This window comes from Leucoraja erinacea, chromosome 5, assembly GCF_028641065.1.
Source record: "Leucoraja erinacea ecotype New England chromosome 5, Leri_hhj_1, whole genome shotgun sequence".
Lineage (NCBI taxonomy): Eukaryota > Metazoa > Chordata > Chondrichthyes > Rajiformes > Rajidae > Leucoraja > Leucoraja erinaceus.
Window position 1 is genome coordinate 22,464,877 of NC_073381.1, and position 25,848 is coordinate 22,490,724.

The following is a 25,848-nucleotide window of genomic DNA, read 5'->3' on the forward strand; positions in this document are numbered from 1 at the left end:
TATTGCAGATCTCCCTGTACCAAAGGTTTACTAGAACCTGAGGGGTAACTTTTTTACACTAAGGGTGATGGGTATATGGATCAAGCGGCCAGAGGAGGCAATTGAGGTAGATACTATCATAATCTAATTAAGATATTCTGTATTGTAATGTTATTTAGCACAATGATTTATGAGAGAAAAATGTTTGACACAGTGACACAGCTGCCTCTCAATGATGCAGAATGGATTTAATCCTAACTTTGAGTGCTGCCTGTGTGAAGTTTGCATATTTCTCCTTGTGACCATATGGAATTTGTCCAGACACTATGGTTTCCTCCCCCATGCCAAAGATGTGGGTGAAAAGGTTAAATTACCATTGTAAATTGTCCTTAATTTGTTGGTGAGCAGCAGATTTTGGGTGTGGTTGATGGGAATGTGTGGAGAATAAATCTTGATGGTAAAGGCTGTTGTCAGGCAACTGATCCACAGCTCGAGAGCAGTTCTGAACTACTATCTACCTTATTGGAGACACTCAAACTGCCTTTAATCGAACGTTACTGACTTTATCGTGCACTAAACATTACACGTTATTCCCTTTATCATGTATCAGTACACTGTGGACAGCTTGATTGTAATCATGTTTTGTCTTTCCGCTGACTGGTTACTAAGCAACAAAAGCTTTTCTCTGTACCTCGGTACACGTGACAATAAACTAAACTCAAGAAACTCAAGGCATTGCGAATAATAGAACTACGGGAAGTGGCAAATGGTAGAGTAGGATTAATGACTTGAACAGACTGTCCCTCAGTTTCTTCTTCACTGCGAGACAGCTCCTGTAGGTTGAAGCAAGATTTTGGAATTACATTTGCACAAAATTTGAGAATCTTCTGTAAATTATTCTCGCTCTCCCAGGGTATCATCTACACTGCACCAACATAAACTTCCCTTGTGCAAGTATTCGTATATGCTTTTGGCAAACATCAGGGACAGTGAATATAAAATCCTGCTGGAGGTTTTGTCCTGTTATTTTTCAGAAATGAACTGGCACAGATGAACTATGTATGATGTATCAAGATGTTAGAATTTAAAACAACCATACCTATTCAAATATACAGCACGGACGCAGGCCCTTTGGCCCAACATACATGGCGATCTAAGCTAGAACCATTTGCCTATGATGGACTCATATCCCTCTAAACCATATCCGCCAAATCTGCTGATGTGCCTGTTCATGTATCTTTTAAATGTTGCAATTGTACCTGCCTCAACCACTTCCTCTGATAACTCATTCTATACAATCTGTGTGAAAAAGTTGCACCTTTGAACTCGTTTCTATCTCGCTTAAAACCTATGCCTACTAGTTTTATATTCCCCAACTCTGCAAAAAAGAGCTTGACCATCCACCTTTTAAGTGCCATTCATGAGTTTATAAATCACTGTAAAGCGACCCATAAGCCTCCTTTGTACCAGGGAAAACAGTCCAGTGTGTCCAGCCTTTCTGTTAAAGTCAAACCCTCCAGCCCTGACAATATCCTTGTGAAACGTTTGTGCACTGCCTCCAGCTTAATCAGACAGCACCTGAAGTCAGTATTGAATCCTGGTCTGGTGCTGTGAGGCAGCAGCTCTTCTGCTGTGCCATGTGCCATCCAGTGATGATAGTAAGCTTATTGAGAGTTGTTGGTGTCGCATTCTTCCAGGATCCCTTCACAATCTTGATGCTGGTGGAAAGTCTTTGGATGTCTCTCACCACAGGATACCCAGCCTCTGACTTCACCTTGTAGGCATGATATTTATGTTGTGGGTCCAGTTGATAGACACATTGGCTAGAATATGAATTGTGTGAAAACTAGATTAAAACAGGATCATGATCAGCTTGGTCAGTGGGTTGAGGAATGGTGAATGGAGTTTAATGCAGATATGTGTTGCCTTTTGAGAAATAAAACCAGGGCAGTGCATCATAGTGAATGGCAGAGCATTGGGGAGTATTGTAGACAGAGGATTTAGGAGTGCAGGTACATAGCTCCTTACAAGAGGACTCCTGCACTCACAGCCTACTCCCTTTCTTCGTTATCACCTATCTACTATCTTCCTTAACCTTGCGTGAGCAACTCGCTATAACTCCAATCTATGTATCTCTCATTCTCCCGGACGAACCTGAGGTCGTCCAGCCACAACTCCAGTTCCCTAGTGCAGTTTGTAAGGAGCTACACCAGAATACGCTTCCCACAGGTATAGTCATCAGGGATACCAGCAGTTTCCCTCACTTCCCACAGCCTGCAGGAGGAACATTGCATCATTCACCCTGCTATCTCTGCTACACTAACACCAACAGAGGAAAAAAAGCACAACAATCAAACACAAGAAACAGCTGTCGTACCATTACCTCCTGTCACCCTCTGTTCGCCTTTGCTCAGCCTTCTCGCCAAAGCCTCTTGAGCCAAAGCCTCAAACTTATCCTCCACGCAACACTGAAGCCTCTCCACAACCTCCTTCCCAACACAGCCATTCCTATTGGGCTACTCACTACACCTTGCCTTCTTTTTATTGGCAGTTCAATTAACCATTTACAGATATTTGACATACTATGTTGCAAATATTGACATTGAGTTTAAGACCTCCTCATTGTGGTCATATTTAAATGGATTCACTTCTATTATTGATGTTGAATGAGATCTGCCACTAGGTGGCATGATCCAAACACAATTAAAGTTCTTTGAAATCTATTTTTTAAAATAAAGCATAGAACAGTACAGCAGAGGAACAGGCTCTTCAGCACACAAAGATTGCACCGAACATGATGCCAACATGTAATGCTAACATGTCCATGCACACTCTTCTTCATTTGTACATTTGCACACCCGTCTGTACATTTTGTCTTTGAAGAGAGTGTTGAGTTAGATGGATCCTTTCATGAGCTCTACCAGGTGGTCCATAAGTTATTTGTTTTAGTCTGACAACCTGTTGCACATCTTCTTCTTCCTGCGTATGGCGTGCACAGCCTAAAATTGTAAGACAACTTGTTCTGTTCGATCATCTGTGCACGCCAGGTTGATCGCATTCGTCGAAACAGGGTGGACCACGTGAAGGTTGCAATCTCCCACCCCCCTGTTGCACATGATCAGGCAAGTATTCATCTGCCCATAGATCTAATTTAGCTGATGTTTCCCTTTGAGCAGCTCCTTTTCTCACCTAAGAGCTCATCCCGTGAGCTGCTTCTTGATCCCTTGGCCTCCAGTAAACTGATCCTTGCATTGGCTGCTGCCAGCTCCGTCTCTCGTTCCAGCTGTTCCATTTCTCTTTTGAATTGTTCCTTTAGTGCCTCAACTTCAAGCTCAAGCTTGAGCTTGGCATTAGTTGCTGCCAGCTTCGTCTCTTTTAATTTGCTCTTTTTGTGCTTCAAGCTTGTGCTTTTTGTTCAAGGTGGCAGCTCATTCCAAGAGAGCAGCCTTTTCTGCCTGAGCTTTTAAGTGAGCAGAGGCAGTTGAAGATGGACATGATGAAGAACTAGATTTGTGGCTTAATTTTGATACATTTGAAACATTGTCATCCAGACCAATTTCTTCTGATTATACAACACTCTGTTGTATAGCACCTTCAACTATGGAGTGTGTAGTTTGTGTCCAACATCAGATAACCCCACCTCTACATCTTGTAGAAAACCATTAAAAAATTTCCATTCTTTGATGAAACCACTGATTTAGCTTTTCAAGCTCCTTTTCAGGCAGTGATAACTTCACCAAAGACTCGTGGTTTTATATGACTTCATCACAGAGCTTGATTAATTGAACCAGGTTAGATTGTACTTCCTTTACATTTTCATCTGATTTCATGAGCTCTTTCAGCTTTTCAATTAACTTGTTAACTTGTTTCCATATCAAGTTTCTTGTTTTCTGACACTTTTCCCTGAACAATTCCAAGCCTTTGTCAATGTGTTTATGACTCTTCTTTCCTTTTCAGAATCCTGTCGAACATTGCCATCTTGTGACTGAGCTTTAGCTCTGACCACAGACATACTTGTACACTATCCCTTAAAGACGCCTTGACGTAAAAGCCAAGGTCACTTCTCAATTCTCCATCTTAGTAGCCGTTTTACTATACAGCTTACCATATTTAGCCTCTCCAATAAAGTTTAATGCTGTATATACTCACTCTCTCCCTACGCGTTGGCTTTCGAGATTTTCAATCTTCGTTAGTCAGATCAACACAGGTGGCGACCTTGTGCAGTTGGTCTGGTGTGGCGGCGTCAGGTTTGTGAAATAAAACAATCCATGTTCCCAGGCTTTCGCAAGCTCCAGTTTCACTCATGGAGCCAGTTCTCACTTAAATTGTAATGGCAATTTCTAACTTTTCTAGTGTCTTCTTTTCCGTTGCCATTACTACACAGGTAAGTAGGAGTGATCTTACACAGACCTAATAGAACAGATCTTCCAGTCGTTATTTCCAGTTTAATTGGTTCTTTATTGAAGTAGTTGTACAAACAAAGTACCAGGCTTTTCTTATTCTGCATACAAGTTGTAGCCAGGCTGTTCTCCCCGATCTGGTGAGAACTATGTACTCTCCCACCCCTGTGCCTGGTCTGAATCACTCCCTGTCCACTATGCCCATATATATACACCCCTCTGTGCATCTAATGACCGCCCCCCTGTGCCTGGAATATTACTGCAAGATATATCTAGACAAAATGATATAATATGCCAACAGTAGCTAGCCTAAACATAAATAGCTCCTACAGGTTGAAAGGCCTGTTTCCGTACTGTATAAGTCAATGACTCTAGAATGGAGAAGGTATATTAAGAGCATTGAATTGGTGTCAGGCTTTTGCATTATGAAAATCCAAAAGAAAAAAGAAAAAAACTTTGCTATTATACAGCATATGCTTTTATGAAGTTCAGGATAGTCACTTGAGGCTTCCTTTTGCCCCAAATGTTCAAAGGATATGAATTATGTAGTTTCACCTTAATTATTTACCTAAATCAAACTAGTCCATAATATGTAGTTTTTGTGCCAGCAATTCAGCTCTGTGGGCTTTTTTAAGTGAAGTTTAAAGTCTCAAGTGGAGTATTTGTCATAAACAACCTCACTGTATGAGTACGTCTTAATAAATATTTGGGTGTTTCAGGCGATTATGTAGCCAGAATGGAATTTACAATAAATCAAGCCACAACTATTATCCAATAACTGCTCAACATGGTTAACAATGTTGCAAAGATAAAATAAGGCATATTCATGCTTCAGCTTCAGTTTTAAAAAATGGCTAAAGGGCCTGTCCCACTGCGGCGACCTAATTCACGAGTTTAGAAGAGTTTGTCCTCGACTCATACTCGCAGCAAGGTCGACACGAGGTTCTAGGAGGTCTTTGTAACTCTCCTTCATGCTCAAGAGTAGTCCCCGCATATTCGGGGCCTCAGCTAGGTTGCGGCGTTTTTTTCAACATGCTGAAAAATGCCCGCGAGTAGAAAAAGGACGCCATGGAAAAAAAAATGATTTTTTTTTAACTCATAGGTTTAGTCGAGGTGGGTCAATGTAGGTCGTAGGTAATCGAAGGTAGTCAAAGGTAAAGCTTGTTGAGAAAAAAAAAGGTAAGTAAACCGACCGGTATTGTTAAATGCCGCTAAACTTTATTAAAAGTTGTCTGGCTTCTTAAAAGTGTTTCCACTCCTTCTCTCCCCCTCCTCCCCCCTTCTCTCCCTTTCTTTCCCCCTCTCTTCCCTTCTCTCCCCGCTCTCTAAAGGACTTATCGTGCATTGTGCCAGCCATCTATTACCTCCCTGTTCATCGCGGGTGTGAATTTCATACAGCGCTCCCCAGCTTTCCCTGGCACCCGCATTTGCGATGCGTGTGTGTGTGTGTGTGTGCAGACGGTCAATCCGGCTTGCGGTTTCATCGCTGACCTTGGTGCTCTGCCAGCAAGTGACAACATGACATACAGTGACAGTTAGGAATGATACATAAAACATTAAACATTAATAATATATGGAGAGATCAGATAGGTTGGGTTTGTTTTCCCGGGTTTGGAGGAAGCAGATGGTAGACCTATTTGGAGGATTTAAAATTATGAAAATGATAGATAGGGTAGATACTATTTTTTTCCATGGTGGTAGTGTCTTCGACAAAGGATTTAAGAGAGGCAAAAAGTTTATTGGAGACCTGAGTTTTTTACACATGGTATCTGAAATGCCATCCTGTCTGAGCAGTACTCTCAAGAAGCATCTTGACGCTTGAACTGCTAAACGCATAGAAGCTATCAACCTGATTCAAGTAAATGTGTGAATAGGTAAAATGAGTGTAGATAGATACAACAAACAGCATGGACATTGTGGGCTGAACGGCCTGTTTCCGTGCTGCATGTTGCTCCAACTCTATAACTCTTACATTCAGTTTTTGGACAGAGGAGATGGGAGAAGGGTCGCCTTACATCTAGCACCTCTTCCTTTCTAATGCTAACATGATCCAGAACTGCATCGCCCTTGCTCTGAACTCTTCCTCAAGATAGCCACATGCTCTAAAAATCGGTTTCCGAGTCCACACTTGGTCTCACCGGTGTGCATGAGGCCACCTTGGGAGCAGTACATGCAGTGATCCAACGTAATGTTTTATTAAAATTGGGATAGTCATTTGAGCCCCAGCAAATGCAAACAGCATGAATTATGTACAATTTTATTTTTGATCTTTACCAGATCCCAACCAGTCCATAGTCTGCAGTTTTGTTTCCAATAGATCAGCTCTGTGTACTTTTACGTGAGGATTAATGTCTCAAGTGAACCAATTGGTCATAAACAGATGAAGCCAACCTCACTGCTGGAGTACATTTTAATAAATATTTGGGTGTTTCAGATGATTATGGGGCAGGAATGGAACTTCCAATAAACTGTTATCAAATAACTGTTCAATCTGTTTTAAAATAAATAGAAGGATTAAATAAAGTATGTTATTGTTTCAGCTTTAGCTTCCATAAACTCCAGTTTAAAAAAAGGCAAAGACATTTAGTTTTGAAATATTGTTAGTAGAGCTATTTAGTGAAGAAATCAGTTATAGAATCATCCACCATGGAGAAAGGCCCTTTAGGCCTAACTCATCCATGTCGATCAAGATACTCCATCTCAATCATTTGGCCCATATCCCTCCAAACCTTTCCCTTCCTTGTACCTGTCCAAATATTTTTTAAATGTTGCATTGTACCTGTATAAATGACTTTTTGTGGTAGCTTCTTTCATATACCCAGAATACTTTGTGTGAATATATTGTCTCTCAGGTTCTTATCTACATCATCTCACCTTAATTCATCTAATTCTTGATTTCCCCTATTCTGGAAAAAGACTTCGTGCATTCACCCAATCTATTTCCCACATGATTTTATACATCTTTACATGGTTGTTACTTTACATGCCTCAATTTTATCCTCTGGCAGCTTGTCCATATACCAAAATACCCATCAACCATATACCTACCACACCTCTGTAAGATCACTCCTTAGCCTTCTGGGTTCCAGGGAATAATGTCCAAGCCTGCCCAACATCTCCCTAATGCTCAGGCCCTTGAATCCTGGCAAAATTCTCAGAAATCTTCCTTGTACTCTTTTCAACTTAATGCACCTTTCCTTTAGCAGGTGACCAAAACTGAAGCCATTACTCGAAGTGCGGTCTCAATTACAATTATAATGTTTAAAAAATATGTGGACAGGTATATGGATAGGAAAGGTTTAGAAGGATAATGGATAAATGTAGGCAAAAGCCACTATCTCGAGGACAAGATGGGTTATATAGTCATATAGTTATACAGCATGGAACCAGGGCTTTATCTAGTCCATCTTGTCCCATTTGTCCGCATTCGGCAGAGTCAGAGTTATACTGATGGAATAGTCTTTCCGTGCAGTGCTTTGGGATTATCAAAGTGTGAAAAGCTGTAAAAATGCAGTAGATATGGATCACATGCAAGCAGAGGACATTAGTTTAACTTGGCATCACGCTCAGTGCAAACATTACAGACCTAGGGGCCTGTTCTTGTGCTGTGCTGTTACATGTTCTATGTAAGTGTTTCATAAATTGAGTCCCAACAGTAAATCATCTCCTACAACAAAAGCAAAAATTTACTTATGATTTGATTAACTAGCTTCTGAGATTCTGACTGTTTCCCATAAAATCGACACTTTACATTGCAGTCTCATGGTTCTCTTTACATTCCTGCAAATTTATGGAACATAACTTTCCAGCCCAACTCCTTCTGTTAATCCAGTCAGTTTATTAAATATTTGAAACAAAAAGAAAAGCAAGTAAGTCTGTGGATGCTGAAAACCTGAAATAAAGAAACCGAAAATGTTGCAGACGCTGAGTCAGGAAACTTCTATGGAGAAGAAACAAATGTAACATTTCAGGCCGATGATACAGTATATATATATATATATATCACCACAGCAACATTTCAAGGTGATAGGCAGTAAAATCAAATTTCCAAGTAGACAGGAACGAGGATAGAATCCAACAAAATTATTATTTATAGGAAACAGGAACAGTGGATGCTGGTTTATTAAAAAAGGCACAAAGTTCTGGAGTAACTCAGCAGGTCAGGCAACATCTTTGAAACATATGGATAGGTGATGTTTCTGGTGTAGACTGGGTCTGCAGAAGTGTCCCGACCAGAAACGTCACCTACCGATGTTCTCCAGAGTTGCTGCCTGAGTTACTCCAGCATTTTGTGTTTTTTTTAATAGAAAAGTACAGCATATGAGCAGGCATCTTTGGTCCCCAATGTCAGTGCCAAGCACACCATCTGCCAGTAGATAATCAATACCCTGCCAACCCATGTGTCTATCTAAACGCCTCCTAAACCCAACTAGTATATCTGTCTCCAACACCACCCCTGGCAATGCATTCCAGGCACCCACAACTCTCAGCATAAAAAAATGTACTTGCACATCTCCTTTAGACTTTGCCTCTTTTATCTTAACACCATGTTCTCTCATCTTTGGCAATTCCACCTTGGGGAAAAAAAGTTCTAACAATCTACCCTATCTATGTTTCTCATAATTTTTCTACTATTCGGTCTCCCTTCAACCTCGAGCATTCCAGAACAAAAAACAAGTATGTCCAACCTCTCCTTAATATTCTTAAGCTAATATCCTTAATCCAGGCAGCATTCTGGTAAACATTTTCTGCACCCTCTCCAAAGCCTCCCCATCTTTCCTGTAATGGGGTGACCAGAACTGTACGCAATACTCCAAATGCTGCTTAAAAGTCCTATAAAGCAATATCATGATTTCCTGTCTCTTATACTCAATGCCCCAATGAATGCACAGTAGCGCAACGGTAGAGTTGCAGCCTTACAGTGCTAGAGACCTGGGTTTGATCCTGAGCACGGATGCTGTCTGTACACAGTTTGTATGTTCTCCCTATGACCACACGTGTTTTTCTCCAGATTCTCCGGTTTCCCCACATTCCAAATACACGCAGGTTTGTAGGAATATTGGCTTTTGTCAATTGTCCCTAGTGTGTAGGATAGAACTAGTGTATGGGTGATCATTGGTCAGCGCAGACTCATTAGGCTGAAGGGCCTTCTTCCACGCTGGAACTCTAAATGAAACAAAACAATGAAGTCAAGCTACCATATGCTTTCTATACTACTTCATCTACTTGAGCTGTGAATTTCAGGGATCTATGGACTTGAACCTCTAAGATCCCTCAGTATTTGAATACTGCTGAGTTGTGCCATTAACTGTATGCTTTCCCCTTCCTTTCGCTATTCCATTGTGCAACACCTCACCCTTGTTTGGATTGAACTTTACCTGCAATTTCTCAACCCATAACTGTAGCTAATCTATATCCTGCTACATACTTTGTCAGTCTTCCTCATTATACATAACTCCAGCAATATTTGTGTCATCTCCAAACATATGAGTTTAACTTAGAATCAGGAAGTCATGATGCAGCTTTATAGGACTTTGGTTAGACCTTATTTGGAGTAGTGCATGCAGTCCTGGTTGCCCCATTACAGGAAGGATGTGAAGGCTCTGGAAAGGTGCAGAGAAGTTTACCCGAATGATGCTTGGACTAGTAGGTATTAGCTACAGGGAGAGGTTGGACAGACTTGCATTGTTCTCTCTGGAACACCGGAGGTTGAGGGTAGACCCGAGAGAAGTATATAAAATGATGAGAGGCATAGAGTAGAGAATCAAAACATTTTTTTCTAGGAGAAAATAAATCAGAGGGCACAGCTGTAAAGTGAGAAGGACAAAGTTTAAAGGAATGTGCGGGGCAACTTTTTTTACACAAGGTGGTGAGTGCTTGGTTCATGCCGTCACGGCTGGTGGTTGAGGCAGATACTGTACTGGCATTTGAGAGACTTTTAGATAGGCGCATGGATAAGCAGGGTATGGAAAAATATGGGTTATGTGCAGGAAGATAAGGGATGGTCTTGGCATAATGTTCGGCACTGACATTGTGGACTGAAGGGCCGGTGCAACAGTAATAGACCGTGTCTACCAGTGGCCGGAACTGATTTAGTTGCAAAACAATGAAAACTCAACTACTGGTCCGACAAAAACTTTCAACTATTATATATGGAACACAATTGTGACACTAAATGCTTTCCGCTCACCTCTAAGCACAGTGGCAAAGAAAAAAATAACTCTTTCCATTGAGCGCAGAACAGTTCACTTCATTGCCACTCCCATTAGTCTGCGAACTATCACTGCAGCATTAAAGTATTTGCAGTACTATTTTTCTTTTGATTTATTTATTTATGGGATGGTAGTTTCACTGGGGAGATCAACATTTATTGCCAATCTCATATTGCCCGAAATGATTTGTCATCTAGAATTCTTGAATTGCTGCAATCTTCTGGTGAATGTGGTTCAATGATGTTATACACCATTGTCACTTGTAAATTAATATTCCAGTTTCTATACGCTTATTCCTTCATCAGGTTGGATCTGCCCCAGCACTGTTGGACTTTCCACACCTCTGGTTAGGAAAGTGAAACCTCACTATGCTTTGTCTCCACCTGCTTAAAAAATACATCAATGATACCAGTATCAAAGAAGAGAAAGATGACATGCTTCAATGAGGACGGACTAATGGCACGAATGTTCGTGGTGATGAAGTGCTAAGAGAGGTTGGATATGATGTACAGCATCTGCTGTTTTAGTAAGGATTTGAAACCCACTACGATTTGTCTACTGCCACATCCGATCAACATACAATTTTCCTGGCTCTCTACTCTGCACTGAATCACTTAGGACAATAAGAACACGAATTTCACTGTTCATCAACTGCAGCTCAGCCTTCAACACCGTCATTAAACTCAGAGAATTGAGTCTCTGCTCATCCCTACGTAATTAGATCCTTGACTTCATCATCAGTAGACCACAATCAGAATGAATTGGCAACAATACTTCCTTCTGAATAACTATCAACAAAGAAGCACCTCAAGGCTGTGTGCTCAGTACCTTGCTCTACGTTCTCTATACCCATGACATGTTTCGCCAGAATTACGTAGATCCAACTTTAACTTTAAATTTGACAACAATGCTACTGTTGTTGGCCGAATAATGGATAATAATGAGTCAGAGTTTAGGAGGGAGATTGAAAATTTGATTGAATGGTGCCAGAATAATAATCTTGATCTCAAAGAAAGACACGAAGTGCTCGGGTTACTCAGCATCACTGGTGAATATGGACAGGTGACGTTTCGGTTTGTGACGTTTCGGCTCGAGACGTTTCGGTTTGAGACCTTTCTTCAGACTGATTGTGGTCGTCAGGGGGAAAGAAAGCTGAAAAAGAGGACGGACAGGACAAAGGCTGGCAAGTAATAGGTGAATACAGGTGAGGGAGGTTTTTGATGGGCAGAAGGTTAGACAGAGATTAGAGATGAAAAGACACAAGATGTGACACAATAGAAATTAAGAATTATGAATAGTGAAGCTAGAGGAAAGACTGTAGGTGGAAGGGAAGGGGGAGGAGAGAATTAGCTGTGTTCCAGGTGTAGCACAGGGGAGACGGGGGTGGGGGGGGGGGGGGAAGGGGGGGGGGGATGGGAGGAGAAGGATTGATAGTTAGCTAACATTGGAGAATTCCATGTTCCTATCATTGGGTTGTAAGCTCAATGATAGGAAACAGAATTTGAGGTGCTGTTATTCCGTACCTAAAGCGGGTGCTTGAAGTGCAAGCACTAAACAGAACATGAGGTGCGGTTCCTCCCTGTGGCCTCAATCTAGCAACGGAGGAGGCCCAGGTCAGAAAGGTCAGTATGGGAATGAGATGTGGGGTTAAAATGGTTAGCAACCGGAGATCTGGTAGGCCTTGGCGGACCGAGCACAAGTGTTCAGCGAAACAGTCACCGAGTCCACACTTGGTCACGCCGACATACAGGCCATATCGGGGATACCAGATGTAGTAGATGAGGTTGGAGGTGGTGCACGTGAACTTCTGCCTCATCTGGAAGGACTGCTGTAGTTTCTGGATGGGGGTGAGGGAGGAGATATAGGAGGGAGGGAGAAGACACGTGCTACATCTCCTGCAGTTGCTGGGGAAAGTACCTCTGGAGGGGGTGAGACCAGGTTACAGCTCTAGGCCACCTTGACCATGAACCCACAGATGAACACCAGGCCATTATCTCCCAGCCTTTATCCAATTGCACCGCCTCCGGCAACCTCCCCTCCACAGCTTCCAACCTTATCATTCCCCAGACACACACAGACATACTTTCAAAAAAACAAACAGGACTGCCCCGATAGATCCATTCTTTCTGCCTGCTCCTCCCTGGGAAGACACATCATTTCTGCCTGCTTCTGCTCCACAGAGCTCATCTCCAAATACCTTGGTTCCATCCTATCGCAGCTTGTCCAGTCCTTTTCAACCTACATCCGACACACCTCGTAGGCCCTCAACTCTTCAATAATTTTCATTTTCTTAGCCCCCATTGTCTCATCTTTGCAATGGTTGTCCAGTTCCTGTACACATCCATCCCCCTCCAGGAAGGTCTCAAGGCCCTCCGGTTCTTCCTTGAACCAAGACCCAATCAATTTCCCTCTACTAAAACTCTCCTCTGCTTGACGGAATTTGTCATCACCCTCAACAAATTATTTTTGACTTCTCTCACTTTCTTCAAGTTAAAGGTGTACAGAGACAACGAAATGCATTCAAGTTAAAGGTGTAGCCATGGGCACTCGCATGGACCCCAGCTATGCCTGCCTTTTTGTCGGTTATGTCAAATCGTCCTTGTTCCAAACGTACACTGGCACCATCCCCCAACTCTTTCTCTGCTGCATACGTGCAGAACACGTTGATTTTATCAACTTTGCCTCTACTTTTCCTTCAAATTCACCTGGACCGTCCGACACCGCTCTCCCCTTTCTTGATCTGTCCATCTCTATCACATGGGACAGACTATTGGCTGATGTTTACTTCAAACCTACTGACTCCCACTGTTATTTGGATAATGCTTTCTCCCATCCTGCCTCATGCAAAGACGTTATCCCCTACTCTTAATTTCTCCATCTCCATTGCATCTACTCCCAAGATGCAGGCTGTATCCAAGATATCCTCTTTCTTTAGTAAACGTGTACTCCCCCCTGCTGTCATAGATGTGTCACTCATGTCGCGTAGTTCTGAAGGCGCTCCCACTCCCCTCTCGGTACAAGGATGGCGTTCTCCTGCTCCTCACCATTCACCCCAACAGCCTCTGCATCCAACAGATTATCCTCTGACATTTCCATCAGCTGCAACATTATCCCACCAGCAGTCACTCGTTAACTTGTTCCTTCCGTTCCAAACCACCCCATCCCCAGATATGTTTCCCCGCAACTGCAGGAGATGCAACACCGACTCCCACAGTTATCTGGACTAGGATAGGTACGTGCAACTGGAATGTTGTAGCCATTACAGAAACCTGGTTAAGAGAGGAACTGGACTGGCAGCACAATGGTCCAGGATGTAGATGCTATAGAAACATAGAAAATAGGTGTAGGAGTAGGCCTTTCGGCCCTTCAAGCCTGCACCACCATTCAATATGATCATGGCTGATCATCCAACTCAGTATCCTATACCTGCCTTCTCTCCATACCCCCTGATCCCTTTAGCCACAAGGGCCACATCTAACTCCCTCTTAAATATAGCCAATGAACTGGCCTCAACTATCTTCTGTGGCAGAGAATTCCAGAGATTCACCACTCTCTGTATGAAAAATGTTTTCCTCATCTCGGTCCTAAACGATTTCCCCCTTATCCTTAAACTGTGACCCCTTGTTTTGGACTTCCCCAATACCGGGAACAATCTTCCTGCATCTAGCCTGTCCAACCCCTTAATAATTTTGTAAGTTTCTGTAAGATCCCCCCTCAATCTTCTAAATTCTAGCGAATACAAGCGTATAGGAGAGATAAAGGAGGAGAGGATGTTAAATTATTAATTAAGGAATAGGTCACAGCAATTGTTTTCAGGAAGGTTTCCTCAGGCAATAGAGTAGAGTGCCCTACACGAGAGAGAGCGATGGTTGATCTGGTTTTAGAAAAATGTGAGGGGCAAGTGGCTGAAATGTTCGTGGATGAGCCTCTTGGAACCCGCTTCCACTGTTCTATTAGCTACAAGCTAGTTAGCGATAAATGGCACATTAGTCCAGAGAGTGGCACGGTGGTGCAGCTGCAGAGACCCGGTTTGATTCAAACTACGGGTGCTGACTGTACAGAGTTTGTGCATTCTCCCCGTGACAGTGTGGGTTTTCTCTGGGCAATCTGGTTTCCTCCCACATTCCAAAGACGTGCAAGTTTGTAGGTTAATTGGCTTCTGTGAATTGTCCCTATTATGTAGAATGCAAAACTGGGATAACACCAAACTAGTGTACAGGTGATCTATTGGTCAATGCAGCTTTGGTGGGCCTAAGGGCCTGTGTCGACGCTGCAACCCTACTAGGGTTGCTAACGGTCCTGCATTAGCTGGGACATCCCGTATATATTGGGTTAAATTGGTTTGTCCCATACGGGACCACCTTGTGCCGTATTTGACTGCTACTACTCGGGTCGAGGGGACTGTCGGGTCGGGTCGGAGCGCCGCATCTGGCCCTGCCTCACCTGTGCAGCACATGTAGTGCAGCACCAGCGCCTCGCCTCGTGGCACAATAAGTCGGCAGCCCGGCCAGCTGTCCGACTTTTGGACCTTCGCTTACCACTGACATCGCCACCTTCTCATGGCTGATCATCAGACTTTGCGTGCAGCAGAACTCAAAGCCCATCCAGTGCGCGCAAAGTCTGGCGCCTGGGCCAAAACTCCTCAGCTGGCCCGCCGGCTGGGCTTTACGTGCAGTACAGCACCTGGGTCAACTCATCATTCACCCAGCCACGGCTGAGTCAGTCAAGGAATTGCCCCGGACTTAGTGACTTGGTTGACGTCCTCTCACTTTCCATACATCAGTTGCAAGCCTGGTTCGTTGAAAAGATCAAAATTCGAAGTACGGTTTCTACTGAATGTGTATCGCTTTTGCACCATCGTAAAGTTGAAATATCGTAAGTCGAAGCATCGTAAGTCGAGGAGAATCTGTACTCTGTAATCACCAGAGGGCACGCTTACAGACAGATCCTAGATCTGATACAACAGTGTGCGTGTGTGTTGCATGTGATGTTGATGCCACGCACGAGTGATTAATCTGTCATCCAATCACAAGCCCCTTATGCACATCAGTTGTATGCTATATTTTGCCTATTCCTGCCAAAACAAAAAAGATTCAGTAACGTCTGGTGTTGTTCGGTCGGTTTGGCATGTGCAAATATGGATAAAGCTAAAGCTGCAAAAAAGACTGCAGCTATAACAAACAATAGGAAGCAAAAAAGACGTGGGTTAAGCCCACCAGTGGTGACTCGACGAGGGTCTTCTGTACTTTATGCCATCAGGAATTTGTCCCTTATTATGACCTTTTGTCCCTTATTTGGGAGTGGGAAAGTTGGCAACCCTAATCCCTACACTAAACTAAACTAAGCTAAAGACAGGGTGGGCCCGCGAGTTAGTTCTAACTGAGGCAAGGCCAACTTTGATAGTATTAGACAGGCTCGCTTAAGTTGATTGGAGCAGCTTGTTTGCAGGAAAAGGAAAGTCCGGAAAGTGGGATGCTTTTACAAGTGTGCTTACAATTCAGAGCATGCATGTTCCTGTTGGTCAAGTGGGTAAAGGAATGGTTAATGGAATTTAACACAGATAAATGTGAGGTGTTGCATTTTGGGAAGTCTAACCAGTAAATGGCAGGGAGTGTTGTAGAGCAGAGGGACAGGTACATAGTTCCTTGCAAGTGGCGTCACAGGTGGGTGATTTAGTTTACTGTAGTTTAGAGATACAGCATGGAAGCAGGCCCTTCGGCCCACCGAGTTCACACCGACCAACAATACCCGCACACTAACACTATCCTACACACACTTGGGACAATTTACAATTATACCAAGCCAATTAACCTACAAACCTTTACGTCTTTGGAGTGTGGGAGAAAACTAAAGATTGCGGAGAAAACCCATGCAGGTCACGGGGAGAACGCACAAACTCAGTACAGATAACACCCGTAGTTAGGATCGAGCTGGGCCCCTGGCGCTGTAAGGCAGCAGCTCTACTGCTATGCCATAATTTCTTGTGCTCCAGTTTCCTCCTACATTCTAAAGACATACAGGTTTGCAGGTTAATTGGCTTCGGTAAAAATAGTAAATTGTCCCTAGTGTATTGGATAGTGCTAGTGTATGGGGCGATCACTGGTCATTGTGGACTCGTTGAGACTGTTTCCGCGCTGTAGCTCTTAAGTCTAAAGGCAGATAAGGTCGTCAAGATAGGATTCGGTACATTGGCCTTCATCAGTCAGGGTATTCAGTATAGAAGTTGTGATGTTATGTTACAACTGTACAAGGTGCTGATGAGGCCACAGTTGGAGTACAGGCACTCACGTATAAGTTATGTAAATTTGAACATGTGAACAATTCACATTAAGTGGCCCCGTTTCCTGAATTACCTCAGTTAATGCAGCGGGAGGATAGTGAGGGCTTTCCATCTTTTTAACAAATATAAAAGTATCATCCGAGCTTGCTGTTCTTCCAGTTTCAGCCACAGTCAGTGCGACACGGGAAAGACAAGCGGAAACGAGGGAGATAGAGAGCAACTCATGGCCAAGTCGCTGACATCTTCCACAAGGTGCACCAGCGAGCCTTTCTTCACCAGCTGCCACACCATCTGGTTGATGGCTTGCATTGTAGCCCCTGGCCAACAGCACTTTGTTTAGGTCACCGCCATTGACAGGACATGCTCAGTCACCGTGGGGCTCCCCTCACCAGCTGCCGCTTCTTCCTGTCGGTCGTTCCTTTGTCCACTCTCCCCTCCGTCGCTGCCTCCTCATCCTCTTCCATTTGCTTTGTCCATTCTGCTTTCTTCCCCTTCCACTGCCATCTTCACCTCCTTCCACATTGTGGAAGATGTCATCAACTCTGGGGGGGGGAGGAAGAGGAGGTGGCGAAGGTGGAGGGGGAGCGTAACCTACTTGTGATGGTCGCATTTGTAAACGGAGGTAATTTGACAAATACTTTGGTTGACAAACTTCTTCTGCAAAGATCACACATACCAGCATTAATAATTTTAAGACCGCATTTTATTAGATTATAATACCCCATTTGTTATTATTTTTAATATATAGATTCTGCTTTATAGATTCTTTACAATCACCCACAACACTTCTGTATTTTAAATTAAGAGGCAGAATTTCAAATCACAGATATTACAGATTCATATTCTTCACAATTGATATGATTATTTTTACATCTAAATCTTTGATTGAAGATTCTTTATTTAATTGCTTTCGAATTACGATTGACAATGAACTCCAGAATATTTTTTTGGAATACCATTATTGAATATAAATATTTAAATACTCCATACAAGATCTGTCTTCTGATAAAATATAATTTTACTTTTAAAATGTCATGTACCTTTCTCCCGTGAATGCTATTTGACACCATATAGAGTGATCAGAAAATTAACAATCAATTTTAGGCATAAAAATACATAAGATTCTTAATGAATTAAGGTATCAATGGTTATAAATTTGTTCATAGCCTGTATTTAGTATAAATAACCTTCTTGATATCAGTACTTTGGATTTACAAACATGAAAATATGACTTGCAAAAATATGGTTATTATTATAAATTCTTCCAGAAACCAAAGTGCATTTAAAAAAAAAATGGTGATATCTACAAATATTCTTATGATGCAGATGTATAATTGGCTGGAAAAATGCCAACATTTTCTTGGATTTGTCCTTCCCACCAGTCAAAGTGAGAATTAGTTTGGGTTGTCACTGTAATTTTATCACCTGCATTGAAGCTGAGGTCACCTGGTGCTTGTCCCTCAAACGAATATATTGCCGTCACAGTTAAAGGTTTTTCCCATGGATCTTCTACGGGGCAGAACAAATGTAAATACACGCACTTGAGCTGAACAATCTTATAAAATCAACAGTAAATACATTGCCATGGTATGATTGAGCACAATAATTGATGCAGAGCAATTTTACAAACCACCTGATTTGCAAGGATGTAGTTAGCAGTGGGTGGAGTTGATACACCAACGATTGTGGGTTGAGAAAGAACTTGGCTGAATATTGTGAAGGAAGTAACTGCAGATGCTGGTTTACACTGAAGATAGACACAAAATCCTAAGTAACTCAGCGGAAACAGGCAGCATCTCTGGATAGAAGGAATGGGTGACGTTTCGGGTCGCGACCCTTCTTCAGAATCCTCAGAAGGGTCTTGACCCAAAATGTCACACATCCCTTCTATCCAGAGATGTTGCCTATCCCGTTGAGTTACTCCAGTATTTTGTGGCTGAAGATAGTCTCAGTTTATAAATTCACTCCCTTTTCCAGGAAAACCACTCTTTGTCAAATTTCAAAGGTAGACAAAAATGCTGGAGAAACTCAGCGGGTGAGGCAGCATCTATGGAGCGAAGGAATAGGTGACGTTTCGGGTCAAGACCCTTCTTCAGATTGATCAATTTGAAAAATGTCAGCTTTTTTCAATTTCTAACTTCACTTAAGAAGGCCGACATGCTCTCTTTCTAATTATGAGAAATATTCTATCTGATTACAAAGTCTGCTTAAGATACCACCTTTTTAGTGATAGAGTCATACAGCACGAAAATAGGCCCTTCAGCTCACCAAAGCTGGATGCTCACTGGCTGTATTTAGCCTATATCCCTATATTACATTAGCAGAACTGTATTCTAGTTAAGCAATCCCACTAGAATCTGTAGCCTGCTACAAATAGTCATGAATGATGATGAACAACTAAACACTTTAAAAAAAACAACCTCCCTTTCATAAATAATGGTCCAACCCAACATGAGTGGAAAAGACAAGCTGGAATTTCTGTAACAATGTTCAGGCAAAACTTGCCACGTGGTTGTTAATTTTGCCTCCTCCAGCTGACCCCTATTATCACACAACATAGAATACAGCACGAAAACAGGCCCTTTGGCCCAGGAAGTTTACACCATTACAACATCAGTTTCAGTTAGTTACAATTGCTGAAGAGCAACATGGCAGACCTAAAAATAAGACTGCTGCATCAGAGATACAGATAGTGAAGCCAGAAAAAGGAAGAGATGTCAGCTTCTATTTTAAGATAAATATGTCACGATGCTCGGATGTGGCGGTCTTGTCTCATTCCTGTTTTCCCAAACTGGAGCACCTGGCAGTTAAGTGCCAACCATTCGAACTTCTGGGGCAGCTCTCTGCTGTCATCCTGTCTGCAGTCTAAATCTCGCCTCAGCTGGCACTTGAAGAATTGATCAACAAGCAACAGATCATGTTTGAAACAGCATTTAATAATTTGCTTAGTAGTGCTCATTTTGCTAAACTTTATTTTACTTTATAAGTAAAGTAACCACCGCGCTACGCCGGCAGCCTCGCCGACAATTTGACTGTCCTTTTCGTCTTTTTTTGTTATTTTTAGTGTTTTAAAAGTTTGTTTTCATGTTCTCTGGTTTGTTTTATGTGGGGGGTGGGCGGGGGAAACTATTTTTCCATCTCTTACCTTGCCGGAGATGCGATTTTTTTCCGGGTCGTATCTCCGGTTGCTCTGCGGCCTAACCTCGTGGAGCTGGAGGCCTTGCTCGGGACTGACTTTGAGCCCCACTGCGGGGCGAGGACCTACCTTCGAAGCCGATTCCTTGCCTGGGATCGACGCCGGCCTGCTGACTTTAACATCAAGGACTCACAGTCTCGGGAGACACAGAGTTGTGAAGCTCCGGAAGCCGCACGATGTTGACTAGCCCCGACCCGAGGTAGATCGCCCGGCGCGGGGGAGCTGATGCAGGAGCTTGATCGCCCCGACGAGGAGGCCCGCCGCTGGCTACGGGAGTAAGATCGTCCTGTCAATGGAAGGTTAGAGGCCCCCGAACGCTGAAGGACAAAGAAGGGAAGAGATTGAACTTTTTTTCGCCTTCCATCACAGTGAGGAATGTGGAGGTCACTGTGGTGGATGTTTATGTTAAAATGTATTTTGTGTGTTCTGTTGCTTTTTATTATTATGACTATGGAAAATCAAATTCCTTGTATGTTGGAAAACATACTTGGCTAATAAAGTAAGTATTAGTATAAGTATGAGTATAACCTTGGGCACAAGTAACCAAAGTCCATTGTTAAGTTGGAGTGCACTTTTGGCATGAAGCTATTATTTGATTTACCGAAGTAAAACTGAACTTTAGAAAAATTAGTAATTGAGAACTGAGAGGAAAACATGAGTTACATGACCCATTGAGGAAACCATTAGTTTGTACATGGCAGGATGTGTCTTAGACAATAGACAATGGGTGCAGGAGTAGGCCATTCGGCCCTTCGAGCCAGCACCGCCATTCAATGTGATCATGGCTGATCATCCACAATCAGTACCCTGTTCCTGCCTTCACCCCGTATCCCCTGACTCCACTATTGTTAAGAGCCCTATCTAGCTCTCTCTGGAAAGCATCCATAGAACCTGCCTCCACCGCCCTCTGAGGCAGAGATTTCTACAGACTCACCACTCTCTGTGAGAAAAAGTGTTTCATCCGTTCGAAATGGCTTACTCCTTATCTCAAGAGAGTTAGATTTAGCTCTTAGGGCTAACAAAATCAAGGGATATGGGGAAAATGCAGAAACGGGGTACTGATTTTGGATGATCAGCCATGATTGAATGGCCTACTCCTGCACCTATTTTCTACGTTTCGAACTTGCTCAAGTTTTTTGCGGAGGTGACAAAGGTGATGGATGAGGGTAGGGTGGTGGATGTTTTTATTTTTGTTTATTTTATTAGAAGTTAATACAGTACAAAACAGTACAGTGGAACCTAATTTTAGGTGCCAACTATGTCATACCGTAATCCATTCTATGTACAACCTCTAGTTTTATGTTTTGAGAAGGAAGTAAGCAAGACAAGAAAAAGAAAACAATAGAAAGGGGAAAAAGAGGGAAAATAGATGGTAGAGAATAGAAAAACGTGAAGTGTGTACATAAAAAAAAGAAAAAGTGGAAAGTAGAAATAGGAGAGAAGGCCCCTTAAAAGAGAAATTTTCAAATCTTTATTCGGAAATGTAGATCTATCCACGGCATGAACTGAAATCAGCAATCTTTACTGTACCGCTGCATCACATGATTCCAAAAAGTCGATGAAAGGAGACCAACTCCTTAAGAATTGGTCATATTTATCTATGTCGGAGTCTCATTTCTTCAAGGCGTGCTATGTCCATCATATTCCTAATCCACATTTTAACAGTTGGTATGGTTGTATTTTTCCAAAATTTAAGTATCAATTTCTTTCCAATTATTAACCCATAATTAAAAAAAACATTTTGGTCTTTATTTAAATTGATATCTTCTACTATTATTCCAAATATAATCCATTCCGTTTTAGGTTCTATTGTGGACTTGAAAAGCTTTGTAAATATATCAAATATATCGCTCCAAAATTTATTTAACTTTGTACATCCTACAAATGAATGTGTTATATTAGCATTTTGAAACAAACATTTATCGCATCTGGGAGAGAGGGTGGTGGATGTTGGCTGCATGGATTTTAGTTAGGCACCTGATAAAGTCCCCCATGGTAGGCTGATCCAGAAGATTAAGATGCACGGGATTAATAGTGACTTGGTCAGATGGATTCGGAATAGGCTTCCTGATAGAAGACAGAGTGTTGTACTCGAAGACCAATATTCATGTTGGAGGTGTGCGACTAGTAGAGTTCTGCAGGGATCAGTGCTATTATCCCTGGTGTTTGTGACATTTATAAATGACTTGGATGTAATCGTAGACAGGCTGGTTAGTAGGTCTGTAGATGACACCAACATTGCTGGGGTTGAGTTTACCAATGCCCTAACTGCCATTTTCACTGCACTACCACCAGAGGAACTTGTGAACATTGACCTTATCCTATTTTATCCTCAGCCTCCACATCAGTGTCATCCAAGCCTAAACCTCTACATTTCCCCTCATTCTTGTAGTATGGGTCTTTGATGATATTAGCTGCTTTTCTGATGCAGTGCCTCTTGTATATCACTTCAATAGTGAGGTCCGTACCCATGATGGATCGGGCAATGATTACCACATTCTGCAGGCACAGAATACATCTGTTGAGGGAATGGACCGGTGGCGTTTGTTATGATGCTGAGCTAGAACATCAGCGATTATCTCATTGAATGGCGCAAGGGGTGTACACATGAAGAATAAAAAATGCTGGAGTGATTTGGTGACCGTTTTGTCAAACATTTTGTTGAACTAGAGTGAAATGGATGACCGATGGTCGGTGTGGACTCGGTGGATCGAAGGGCCGGTTTCCATGCTGTACCTCACATCTAAACGACACTGTACTTTTCAATGTTCTATATTCTATAAATAATAATCTCTTTGAATTCTCGCCTCATTCCTGTCTACTTGGAAATTTTATTTTTCTGCTCATTAGATTTTGCTGTGGTGATGTATCATTGACCTGAAATGTTAACTTTATTTCTTCTCCCTAGAACCTTCCTGATTTGCTCAGTATCTGCAACATTTTCTGTTTCTTTATTTCAGGTTTTCAGCATCCACAGTCTTACTTGCTTTTCAAAACTAAATTTTCTTTTTGTTTCCAAGTTTTAATAAACTGACTGGGTTAACTTTTAGTGTTGGGCTAGAAAGTTATGTTCCATAAATTCACAGGAATGCAAAGAGAACCAAAAGACCGCAATGAAAAGTGTTGATTTTATTGGAAACAGTCAGAATCTCAGAAGCTGGTAAATTAAAACGTAAGTAATTTTTTGATTGTGTGGCAGAAGATGATTTACTGTTGGGACTCAATATATGAAACACTTACATAGAACATATAACAGTACGGCACAGGAAGAGGCCCTTCAGTCTCTAATGTCTGCGCCAAACATGATGCCAAGTTAAACTAATCTCCTCTGCCTGCATGTGATCCATATTTACTGCCTTTTTATAGCTTTTCAAATTTTGATATTCAGTCAATAGTCTGTCCCCTGTGATGGAGACAGAAAGATCAAGGAAGGGCTGAGAGGTGTCAGAGATGGTCCAGGTGAAATTGAGGGCCGGATGGAACTTAGTGGTAAAGTTAATGAAATCAACAACTTCTGCACGGGTGCTTAATCGAGGTGAACCTAATCATTTATGGTATGAATCTTTTGAAGTGGTCTCGGGGGTCAGGGTTAACTTGCTTCCATTCTAGATTTGAGGAGCACAAAACATGAGCATGAATTATTTTAATATGGAGTGGCCATTCTACACCAACTTTTATATGGTCTTTTTCTAATGGTGAGGAGGTCCAAAACTCAAACTACAACTTAAAACACATACTTCGGTGGCGACACAATCTCTAAGCACACCACATGACTGCAGATTCTTGATCTGGCCCACATCCTTTCTCTTGGATCTGATCGTCACAATCCCCCATCTCCTCTTGCTATTTTTTTTTCCTTCCTCATACCCTTTACCCTAACTGCCTCCCTCATCTGCTCCACCTCCCTTCAATGATTCAACGATACTTTTTTTTGCATACAATACACATACACAAATAATCGCCACATTTCTGGCACCGACAAAGTTACAAAAGTACTCATTAGAGTCAAGTTGGTCCCTCTTCGTTCTCGGCATCGTTGTTTCCACCCCCCACAGGTTGCCTTTGTTCTCGGCAGCCCCTCTTGTTCCTCTACTCCTTAGCTCTCTCTCTTTTAGCCCCCTTCCTCTCAATAAATAAGATACAGCTCACACAGGATTTAGCTGAATGAAGGAATAGGCTCAGAGGAACTAAAGGGCTAACAGTGTTTCAATATGCCTGTCATTACCATAGTATTTGTTCACAAAGTGGAGAGGCCCAAACAAGGGACTGCTTTTTGAGATAACTACCACAGAATTTCCTACATTAAGAGTCTAGTATTAGAATTCTAGTAAGCTAATTGATTTCAAAGGGAAAATATGGTAGCGGATGGAAGTATATGCATATAGGGACATCACTGATTAGCTGGAAGCTACATTTCCAATGATAAGCTGTGTCCAGACACTGGCTCTACGTAAGGATGTGAGGGTAGGAGACCAATGAGTTTGGGCAACTTGCTGATACCAGCAAAGCTGGGACCATATCTTAAACAGATTAACAACCCTCAAGTCAGCTTTTCTCGTATCCATTCAAGTATATGCAATGCATAGACAGTGATATAGTGCCTGGTATCATTTGAGACAATTTCCCTGATGGGCTATTATCATGTAATATGCATTGCATGGGAAGATGCAGTAAAGATCGCAGAAGAGTATGAAGTGATGGTGAAATAGGGACCAAACAATCTTGTGGCCATGAGGGAGCCTGGTAGGGACAATAATTCTTACAGATTAAAGACAACAATACAGAGGTTGATATTCTGAGGTTGATTTTGCCATTGCCAAGAGAGAAGTACAACCTGAACAATGTATTCTTCCCAAACAGAGTTAAACTAAGTAATCAGCATTGAGAAAGTGGCGGTGAGTAATGAGTGGGAGTAGCTGTACAATACTTCACTGATAAATATATTGAAGCTCTTAAGAATTGGCATCTCAAAAAATATCAAAAGTTACAATCTCTTACAGCTTTACAACATTCGAAAAAATATTGTGGAAATCCGCCTGTTGGGCTAACTTAGTTGTCCTATACATGACTGCACCTTCTTTCCCCCACCCCACCTATACATGCACTAATGTCCCATTCTTCTCAATTCTTCTCTCTTAGGACAATCTCCTTGCCCCAAAAATCAACGTAATGAACCTCTACTGCACCATTTAGTAGTGTTGTACTAAGAACATGAAGTGGGGGTGAAGGAAAAGCTTATTTTTGGTAAATACAAGTTTACTGTTTCATTTTGAACACTTACAAAGAAGGTCTTCGCTAGCCATGCTCTCCAACTCTTTTCTTTCCGCCCACTATTAAAGAATGATTTTACAATCATCCTAATTGGAATACAATATTTAAGGTACTGGATTTCCACTGTATTTGACAATCTCACAATGTGGGATTATTTGGCTGCAAGTGACATACAGAAATGATAAACTAATTAACAGAACAAAACATACCGAAAACAATGACATCCATTGCTATAGCAAAATAATACAATGTTGGAAATCTAAACTAAACAGAAAATTAAGACCATCTGTGGTACAGACACTATATTAATGTTTCAGGGCAATGTTCTTTCATCAGACATTCACGTAATGTCAAAAACTAACCAAATTAACAATAAAACCAGCAAATACTGGAAATCTTCAGTAAGTCAGAACTTTGTAAAAGAGATTTAGTTTAGTTTAGAGATACAGCGTGAAAACAGGCCCTTCAGCCCATCAAGACTATGCTTGCCATCAATCCTACTATAGTCAG

The 25,848-nt window shown here is 42.0% G+C and overlaps 1 protein-coding gene and 1 long non-coding RNA gene across 3 annotated transcripts in view; one reads left to right on the forward strand and one right to left on the reverse strand.

Moving 5' to 3' along the window:
* Positions 1 to 25,848, forward strand: part of LOC129697044 (uncharacterized) — an 86,823-nt gene that overhangs the window by 23,639 nt on the left and 37,336 nt on the right. The window lies entirely within an intron of this gene.
* The window catches only part of sh3yl1 (SH3 and SYLF domain containing 1), a 47,172-nt gene continuing 38,869 nt past the window's right edge, over positions 17,546 to 25,848 (reverse strand). The window contains exon 10 of one of the 2 annotated variants that reach the window (XM_055635237.1): positions 17,546 to 18,380. In XM_055635237.1, the coding sequence (XP_055491212.1) occupies positions 18,187 to 18,380 (194 nt within the window). In that variant the 3' untranslated portion in view covers positions 17,546 to 18,186. The other variant, XM_055635238.1, reaches the window with a different exon arrangement.